Source organism: Peromyscus eremicus, chromosome 1 (genome assembly GCF_949786415.1).
Source record: "Peromyscus eremicus chromosome 1, PerEre_H2_v1, whole genome shotgun sequence".
Classification (NCBI taxonomy): Eukaryota; Metazoa; Chordata; class Mammalia; order Rodentia; family Cricetidae; genus Peromyscus; species Peromyscus eremicus.
The window spans coordinates 79789389-79799946 of NC_081416.1; the positions used below are offsets into that span (position 1 = coordinate 79789389).

Here is a 10558-nt window from a genome sequence, read left to right on the forward strand (position 1 = left end):
TCGTGACTCCCTTCAGGGATTGGCACAGCCCATGCTTCTCCTCCTTTCTTGGAAGCAATGTGGATCCCACAGGTTCGCTAACAACATCTCACCTGCTTAACAATATCAGGAAGAAGGGCCATGTTCCCTGGAGGTAGGCCACCTCCTGTGACTGAGGATATAGGACCATAGGTAAACCTGCCTTGGGGTGGAGAGCTTCCAGACATGACTGATCCTTGCATGATTTGGGGCAAATGCTAGTCAAACCCTGATTTTTCCTCTCTCTCTCTCTCTCTCTCTCTCTCTCTCTCTCTCTCTCTCTCTCTCTCTCTCTCTGTAAAATCAATCTATCTATCTATCTATCTATCTATCTATCTATCTATCTATCTATCTATCTATCTATCTATCTATCTTTCAATGGCTCCCCTTTTTGAGGAGATGGTCTATGTTTCCCGATGACAGCAGTTCCGGTTCCCTTAAGGAACTGTGTCCAGAGCACTGAGAGAGAAAAGGCCTACACTTCTCTTACTTAGCTCATTGTAGTTACTGCTTGTCCGACTAATGCCTGAGTGGTGAGGCCTCACATGTTGGCTTTCTTATGAAGGTACAGACATTGGTTGTTGGAAGGATCCCTTCCCAATAACATGTTTCCTTGTTGTAAAATGTCTGACTTTGGACTGGGCTTCCCCATCTCATGCTGGCTCCTACCACTGGCTGAGTCCCATGCTGCTGAGACAGAGTTGCCGACCCAGTACCCTGTAACTATGTTTAAAGCCTCTCCTCCTACTAGATAGACTCAGCTCTGCATGAAGGTACATGGCTGGTGAGTGGAGTGGGGGCTGACACTCAGTCCCTGCTGGACTCCAATGTCAAGAGAACTCAGGTACTGTGACTTCTTTACAAGTATGGTCCAGATGGGCCAAGGGCTTTTCAGTGAATGGGCATCTTTCTCCAGGAAGACACCCAAGCTTCATTCAACTTAGAGACTCTCGTCATCCCAAATCATGTCATACTCATTCTCATGTACCTTTCAACAAGGCTATTTCCCCTCCATCTTCTTGCTGAGGTTGACACATGTGCAAATGTGTAGCCATGCAGCCTGAACAGGAATCCAACCCAGAGGAGAAATGCGTTCTCTTCCCTACACATCCTGTATATTATGAACAGTTTTTCTTGGAGCCCAAGATAGTTCCCTGGAAGACCACCTCTTTGGGAGGAAAGAGCACTGGCATAAGAAAGCTAATTTACCATCTTAAAGCAAGTTAATACTCTGATGTGAATCAATCAGGAACCAACATATTATTGACAGAACCACAGAGAATGCAAAGGAAGTGGTTGAAAAATGCTTGCTGCCTTTGACAGGCAGGTGTCACGCCTAAATGCTCCTAGGCACATATTCTATATTTGCTCTCCAGAAGGGTGAACCATTTGGGGAGTCCTTGGAACCTGTAGACCTCTACCTGGCAGAAGTAGGTCACTAGGGGGAGGCCTTTTAAGGTGATCTCTAGTTCCTGGTTACTTCTGCTCTCTACTTCCTGTCTGCTGTGATGTGAACAACTGTTCTCTGCCACATGTTCCCACTGCCATGATGTCCTGCCCAAATGCATTGGCTTTCTTATGAAGATACAGACATGGGTTGTTGGAAGGGTCCCTTCCCAATAACATGCTTCCTTGTTGTGAAATATCTGACTTTGGACTGGGCTTCCCCATCTCATGCTGGCTCCTACCACTGGCTGAGTTCCATGCTGCTGAGACTGCAGTTACTGACCCAGTACCCTGTAACTATGTTTAAAGCCTCCCCTCCTACTAAGTGGCCCCAAAGCAAATGACATACAGGTGGAATGCTCTGAAACCGTGTTCCAAAGTATGCCTTTCTAATTTTCAAACTATTAAGAACACATTTCTCCTAACTTACATAGTCAGCTGATGTCAAGTTTTATTCAACTCAACAGTAAGGGAGCCAGCAGAATCATAAAACTGGTTCAACAGAGGAGGTAACAAAATTCTGAAATAAGATTGTAAAGTTAGATGTGAAAACTGATTGGCATGCTGGGAGGTGCAAGCTGCTGTATTTGGGGTTACCTTTGGTGCTGACCAGCAGTCATTTGCACTGCTACTGAACAAAATGTTACGTTAATTTCACCAATTTTTGAACTAAATAAACATACAGTTACTGGATCTGAGTCTATTTCTTTAAAAAACAAACATTAAACAAAGAACAGTCTCTCGGAGGACAGTCTCTTGGGTGAACTAGTACACTGCTCTAGGAAAACGTGAGAAGAACCTGGCGTCCTTTTGCCTGGTTCCTTGTGTTTTTTTCTCAACATATGATACCAGGAGCCCACAATCGGTCAATCTTATGTGAGGGAGTGGTCTTTACTCTACTCTACAGCATACACGTCCAAGTGATAAAACCAACAGAGGCATTTCCCAGGCCTTTACTGCCTGTGATGGAACCACAGAACAAGAAGACAGAATGCTGTGCTTGAGGTAGAAAGAAGATGCCCAGGGACTTTGTAACAACGAGGGCACAGCTGGGAAGAAATGTGGATCGGTCAGTTGAGCACAAGACCAGCCCACAAAATGAATGGTTTCCATGGCTGAAACAGGGTCACGATCCAACGTGTAGTAGTGGGAGTGTGGGGGTCAGGTGGGTCCTACTTTCAATCTGGATACCATTTACTGTGGAAGTGACTGGGCATCTATGCATTGGTTTCTCTACCAGCCAAATCAGTCACATTTGCACTGTGGCAGCCAACATATCTGTCAGGCTTTACTCTTCACTCTGTGGATCTTAGGGAGTCCTGGGAGCTCTCAGGAATGGGTAGGACGGCTGCTGAGGGACTTTGAACACGTGCTGTTTGCCAACACTGAGGAAAGTGTCTCAGTATCTAAAACGTTTAGGACAATGTGGACATAGCATAGCTGTGTGTTATTCACGCCCCTGTTCCGACCTCTGCCACCTAGCCAATCCTAACTTAACCCGCAGGCACAGCTAAGGTCACTTGCTTGCATCCTGCCTTGTGACTCTGGCCCACTTCCTCCTTGTTTTGGACTTGGGTTTTAGGGGTGAGGAGGAAGAATGCATGGAAAGGACCAGAAAGGCCGGGAGTGGAAAGTCCGGAAGAGCTCTAGCTTGTTCTGTGCCATGGCTTAGATGAGACAACAGGATGGCATGTGAGATCTAGGAATGAAGGAGCAGAAATGGCTGTGTCTAAGATCTAGGGATAAGGGATACACAGCAATGCGCCTCAAAGACCCCTGTACTTACAGAGTTTGCCTTCTGTCGGGTGACATAAGATATGAAAAGTGTACATTGACGTATCTGAAGGCACCTGGCACAGGACTTGGCACACAGGACGTACTCAATAATCCCCCCTCCCCAAACTTGCCTTCTTCCTCAACTACATCCTTGCAGCTTCCCTGAAGGATTCAGAACACATAAATAAAGCTGGAACCCCATCTGGCTGAAAAAGCCAACCATCTGCAGATTTGGAAATATGGGGGAACTTCTAATGACTGGCTAATTTTTTTTCAGTTTTTCAGCCAGATGTTTGGTGTCATTCAGGCCCATCTGCAGCAGAAACAGCAGTTTACTGAACTTCCTTTCCATGATTTTAAGTTCTCTGAGCTATAATTCCAAGCGAGCTTTCTTTTCTTAATATCCAAAGCCCTTTCAATGAGTTAGAAAGAGTAATTCATGAACTGAGTATGAAAACATCAGAAATTTGCTTTAAAAGGCCATTTAGGTAATTTTTAAGGCTCAAAACTGGCAACCTATGGACAAAATTAAGCTACAATGTAAGTACAATTTGGATGAGTTCATGTTTTTAGAAAGGTGAACTATTTGCTTGTATTTTAAAATTCAAATGGTTTTTATGCCTGACTTTTCTTTGATCTTTCTTCTCTCTGTGTATATATATATGGTGTGTATGCATGTATATATATCAAGTTGTGTATGTGTGTGTACCTATGTGTGTGTGTGCACAAGGATGTGTGTGCACATGTGGAGGCCAGAGTCTGAAGTTGGGCATCTTTTTTCATCAATTGCTTCCAACCTTATATGCTGAGTCAGGGTCTCTCACCTGAACCTGGAGTTTTCTAATAGCTAGTTTGGTTATCCAGGTTGCTCAGGAAACTCCTGTGTTGGCCAGGACCACAGGTAGCCTGCCTTAACCACTCGGCACTTGCATGGTGGGGGGATCTGAACTCCAGCCCTTACATTTGTGTGACAAGCACTTGACCTACTGAGCCGTTTCTCTGGCCCCTGCTTGGCTCTTCTTTACCTGACACATTGGCCCCATTTGATACACACGTTCCCATGGTCAAACTCAATTCCTGTCAACTAACAGTTGTTTTTTAGATGCTCTCTCCAGCTTGGTACATCCCCGATTACCCTCTATTGCCCCCACATTGAGACCAAATTCTGGTCATCATATGTCTCTCTAAATGTACCGTTGTTGTCTACCATACAGCTGGGGTGAAAGAATGTGACTTGCTTTCTTCACACTTTACCTGACCTGGCTAGGCCACATGGACAGTTGGATTTATGACTTCTTCTTCCTTTTTTTTTTTTTTTTAAATTCGCTCTGTAGACCAGGCTGGCCTCAAACTCTTAGAGATCCGCCAGCCTCTGCCTCCTGAGTGCTGGGATTAAAGGTGTAAGCCACCACCGCCCAGCTATAACCTCATCTAAAGTTCTTATCTTAGAACTGAGTAAACTGAGGTTCAAGGGAGAAAAGCCATATGAACAATTTACATGACTATTAGGGACAGAAATGTGATTAGCACCCAGGTTTCTTCACTGCTAAGGTAGTGGTCTCTCCACCATCTAATTGCATTACTTTGCTTAGATCTAGGGCTTCAGTGATTTTTTTTTTTAAATGAGAGAGATGCTTACTGAACATATTCTCATTCAAATTCACATGCTGCCTTTGAAAACATGCAGCAGGTGGGGACTTTGTGAATGCCTTGCCTGCTTTCCAGATAATGAGTCAGGCAATCACTAGGGTTTCTCACTGTGAGTATCTCTACATAGGTTGATTGCTTTCTCATTCAAAGTGCATCTTTTGCTGCTCTGAGTTTGTTCTTTCTGGTGGCTCCTGTGTCTCTTCCATCGATGCATGGACAAGCTGAATGTTTTCAGATCTGAGACTTCTGAATGGAAAAACCCATGTGTCTGGGCATTCTCACAAGTCAATATTTCTATCGGCAGCAAATCAGCTACTAGAGTGTGAACTAAGGCTCTCTAGCAACGCCCTGAGAAGCTGCAAGTCTTAGAGTAGGTATTGCCTGCCAAGTTGAAGTATATGACCTTGGGCAAATGATGGAACTTCTCCAAGCTTCAGTTTCTTCATCTATAAGGGAAGGGTAATGATAGGACCCACACGCCTGAGCTCTCCTGAAGATGAAAGACCAAAGTTTTCAAAATGTTGAAAGCAGTGCTAGTATAAACAATGCTCTGTTGGCTCATAGGAAAGACAAAGGAGGTACCATCTCTCTTGAGTGCTGCGGCCCTCACAAGCATGCATAGTCATCCCAGACCCAGTGTAAACATTCATTAGATGCTGGCTCTAACATCATAATTGTTTGGAGGGCTTTTAGGAAATTTGGATTCCGGGCATCCACCACAGATCTATGGAGGCATGGAATGTAGTTGTGGAGCTTAATAATCTATATTTTTTTTGAAAAAAAAAACCTATTCATGAGACTCTAATGGCTACCCAAGTTTGGAAACAACTGATGTTATTATTATTATTATTATTATTATTATTATTATTATTATTATAGCTTTGAATACTTTTGCTGTTGGTGGACTCACCACCTCTGGAAACTTCCTACTCCACACTAGATAGTTATTTATATTTAGATAAAACCTGTCTTACTTTAGCTCCCTCATCAGCCTCCTTGAGACCACACAGAAGATTTCAAATCTCTCAAATGACAGCCCTTCATATGTTTGCAGACAGTTGTCATGCCCCCCGCCGCCCAATTATTCCCTTATTTGGGGCAAAATTGCCATATTGTCTCATGGCTCTTAAAGTATGAAAAAAGGACTCTTTTAAATTATGTGTAAGAAAAAATTGAGCTGTAACACGCTCCCTACACAGGTCCTTTGATGTTTAAAGGACCAGAAGATGAGGATGTTGTAGTTCTGAGACAGACAGGAGCTAATGAATAGAGATAGCTATTTATCTTCATCCTCATAGAGGATGGAAATCTTAGGATGTATTCGGGCTACTGTATGTGTCTTATCATGCAAAAAACGGAGGCTCTTGCAAATTCCTTGAACACCTGATGTATTCAGTTCATTAAGAAGAATCTTGGCTTCAAATTTTAGCCAGGCCCATTTAGATGGTTAACACTTTTCAGGCCCATAATGGAATGCTTCAAAAATGTAAAATGTAGCTGAGAAAAACTATAGGAAGACTCCAACAAGTTTTCTCACAAGAATTGACTTGCCCCAAAACACATCTTCAATTCCTTCCAAATTTTCTTTCTCTAAACCTATGAAACACTTGGGGCTCCAGTCCCATATATGAACTGTAGCACAGAGTAGCATGTTGAAGAGAAGAGGAAACACTCTTTAGGAGGCTTTGAGAAAAGGTTCAGAAAACTCAGGCCCTGATTCTATCTGACAGATTGTTAAATAAATAAGCACACTGTGGGATATCAATATTTGTGTTTAATTTTACATTTTCAAAATATTTCCAAGAGATAAAATGACTATAAATGACTAAACCTGATATACTTGTATATGGTTTTGGCTGGGGAGGAGTCTCAGTTTTTTTTAATGCCACATATGTAGGCATTATTACATCTACCAAATTGCAGCATTGCAAAAACTGATTTAATTTATTATTGTCAATACATCAAAGGGAAGGATGGAATTTCCCCAAGGTGAATGACCTCTTGCTACCCAACTGCAAATGCTCAGAAATAACCACAAATGTTAGATTCTTCATGATGTTTAGGAGAGAATCATTTCAGAATTTCTGTCAGTACACCGACAGAAACAGTATAAGCTTGAGTAATGCTCACTTAAAGCTATCAATTCCAAATCAATCATTTCCTGGGTTAACCGAGAGTTTAAAAAGGACAAATGTCTTAGCTAGGTGTATAGAGATCATTTGCAGCATTGCCTGGGTTTTCTAACCTGACGTTGATTCTCACTTCACAAAGGTAGCCCTTACCCTCCTAAGTTTCCCACCAGTTGCAAATCTGTGTTGGAAACAGAATCAACTGTAGTGGCGCTATAGTCAGGGGAGTTCAGAGCGTCAGGACGTGGGAAGGAGGCCAGAGAATGATGCAATATTATACTAGCAAGTGATGTCATAGCATGATTTCCTAAGTCATTTACATAAATGCGAGTTCCCAAGAAACCCTGAGAATGCCACATGGAATGCGGGTGGAGAGAGCCAACAGCAAGTGGGGGGGAACAGGAGGAAGCCCCTCTTTTCTTGTCTGTCACTGTGACAAACTTCACTGAATCCCTGGGAGCCAGAGAAAAAACAAAATCCAATCAACCAACCGAATGAAACCCTTCCTCAGTGCCCCTTGAATCTAGTGTTTCCCTCAGGTGATAGGTTCCCAGAGCTTTGATTTTCTTCTTTCTTTTTTCACTCCTGGTGACACTCAGGCACTGCCTAGTGAAGCTGACAGTCACTCTTCATGCGGCAAGCAAGTTTAGTAGTGACACAGGCTACCGAAGAGCTTCCCATTCTAAAACTGGCCCGCCTTCCCTGTTACTAGTTAGAACAAATCCTCTGATTTTTAAAATTAGAAACAATGAGCTGCAGTTCTTAGAGTTAGTCTCATCTAAATGTCAAGGAAAGACATTTGCTCGTCATGAGCGTGATTTATGAATGAAGTCATGTGGCTAGCAAACACCAAGACTTCAGTTTTATTTTGATTCCAAATAATGAAACACTTATTCATAATGAAATTTCCTTTAGATGTGCCGGTGTGAGAGTTGGGGTTTACATATTGTTCTCTAGTACCAGTTGGCAAAGGAAGTTCATGACAATGTCTAGTTAGACCAAACTTGGGAGAAGCTAAGATTTTATTGGGAAAAAAAGAAAAAGAAAGCAGATCAGAGTGCCCCATGTTGGATCAGCCCCCCTACACCTCTTCCATCACCTTCCTGTCCTCCCTCCCTCCATTCCTTAATAATCTCAGTTCACTGAAATGCAATTAAACAAATCCAAAGTCTCCTTCTCTAGACAGAGATCCAACCAGTGCACAACATGCCTAGAGATTTGGGATTAGAAGATTTCCCAACTGCAGACGCTGCTTAAAGTGTTACAAAATCACATCACTTTTAGCTTAGACCAAAAACAATCAACAAGACCCAACCCTTCCATCCACACAGCACCAGCCTCAGTGGAAACATTGTCTGGACATTCACACGTTTTCAAAAACAATCTCAACTGTTTTTCTTCCCCTCCACTGTCTCTGTTTCCCTCAAACACACATCAGGACATTAGAAGCCGATCATTCAGAGCCAGCGAGAGGAATTTGTAAGTACCTTCCAAGCAGCAGGTCCTCCACAACCCAGAGTGGGTCATTACTTCTTCATTCTTCCTGCTGGTTTCATTGTCACTTGTAGATTTAGTCCTGCACACACCTCTGGAATATAGCCAGTAGTCCGTGCCCACTGCAATGGTCATTAAACTAAACGCTGCGAAGGCTCCTACAGTGGTGATCAACATCTGGATACCTCTGTCACACATCCTCATAATTCTTCATGGTACTCTGAACGGCTGGGGGTTCGAGGGGGAGATTCAGTGCCAGAGGGGAGAATCACTCTGCAGCTGGGTAACCTAGGACGGCCTCTTCCAAAAATCTGGATCTCCTTTTGTCAGTATCCACGGGGACTTTGGGAAAGCTGGGATTTCCTGTCTTGAGCTCTCTCCAATTCCCTGAGTCCTCTATGGCCCTCGGGAGGGTGCGGGCTCCAGGGGGTTGGTCCACATCACTGCTGCGGTCAGAGGATTCCTGGGTTGCTTTCATTCCTCAGGAGCTTGGTGGGAGCGAGGGTTTGTGCTGGGCATGGCTTCGGAGCTTGCAGCTGGCAGCTCGGCTCGAGATGCGCCTGGTTCCTCACAGCCCCGGGAGACTCAAGAAACCCGGAGAGGTCTGGTGTGTGAGCGTGTGTGTGTGTGTGTGTGTGTGTGTGTGTGTGTGTGTCTGTCTGTCTGTGTGTCTGTGTGTGTGTGTCTGTGTGTGTGTGTCTGTGTGTGTCTGTGTGTGTGCGCGCGCGTGCGTGCGTGTGTGCGAGCGCGTGTGCCGGGGGTGAGGGCGGATGGCAAAAAATAGCTCTGCTGGGAGGCGAGTCGCTGAGAAGAGTGTTCACTGCTTCCCCAGCCTCCCAGGAAAGCTCTCCGCCTGCTCTCCACACCCCCGCGCAAACTGGAGAAAAGGGAGAGTCCTGGGGCGGGGGCCGGCCGCTTGCATCGGAAGGCTGAGGTCCGTGGTGCTGAACGGACAGCTCCCCGCCTGTTGCCCAGCCTCCCTCTTCCCGATGCAGGGTCGTTGGAGGTCCGCGGTGCTGAAGGGACAGCTCCCTTCTGCGGCTGTACCCTAGCTCTTCTAGCTTCCAGGCTAGGGACCTGGGGTGCCAAGGGTCATTCCCCTAACACTCCCCTGGTGCTTTCCCGGAACCAGCCAGCCAGCCCAGCTCCGCGTACTCGAGCCCACACCCCGAGCAAAGTTTCGGGAGCCCGAGGCAGTCAGCACCAGGGCTCCGGGGTACTGCAGCACGGTGGATCCCGCTCCTCAGAGGGAAGGGTTAAGGACAAGGGCCAGGGAAAGAAACCCACAGCGCACTCTGGCGCGCCTGTTCTCTCAGTGCCCACCCAAGGCAGCATTCTCTAATCAACCCTCCTCCTCATCCCTGAGCCCAATGAACCAGGCAACTTTGCTCTTTGCTGCGGGAGTCCACTGGAGAGACCGAAGCTGGGAAAGATCTAATCTACTTAAAGGGGTGGGAGACTCTGACTCACGGTTCACTTGGGTGGGCAAAAATGTCTGTTTGTATCTGTCTCAATTTTGTTCTTCAGAAAACAAACCAATATGTCTACCCACCTCTCTCCGGAGATCAGGTTTACACAGGAGACAGCGTGCTCACATCAGACCCAGAACCATTCATATACATATGAACACATACCTCTAAAGGGCTGAAGAAACTAAATGTACCTAGACTGTTGTTCATATATCAGAGATCTTGGATGAAGGGATTTACATCCAGGGTTTAGTCTCTGAATACACTTGTTAAATATTTTAACACTTTTACATTTAAGGGGCTGGTGAATTCAGGATGGGAGAGCACTGAAAATGTCAGCTTCTTTCCAAGTGAACAGCCCTAGTCCTGTTCACTTGTTAACATCTTCTAAGTCAGACCTGGAAGGAGGTGTAATTAGGTCTGGGTTTCTTGCTAGCCCAAAGCACAAATGCCATTACACACCTGTGAGTTCTTTCTCTCAGAAATAGCGAATGCTGGAAAGAACCGGCACAGACCAACTTCCCAGTTCCATATGTTCTAGCATATAGATAAGGACACACTAATTTGACTTCAGGC

At 45.0% G+C, this 10558-nt stretch overlaps 1 protein-coding gene across 1 annotated transcript in view; it reads right to left on the minus strand.

Moving 5' to 3' along the window:
- Cacng3 (calcium voltage-gated channel auxiliary subunit gamma 3) overlaps positions 1-8717 on the minus strand; it is a 94079-nt gene extending 85362 nt beyond the window's left edge. The window contains exon 1 of the mRNA XM_059251237.1: positions 8507-8717. Within this exon, the coding sequence (XP_059107220.1) occupies positions 8507-8717 (211 nt within the window). The remainder of the gene's footprint in view (positions 1-8506) is intronic.
- Positions 8718-10558: the final 1841 nt, after the last annotated feature.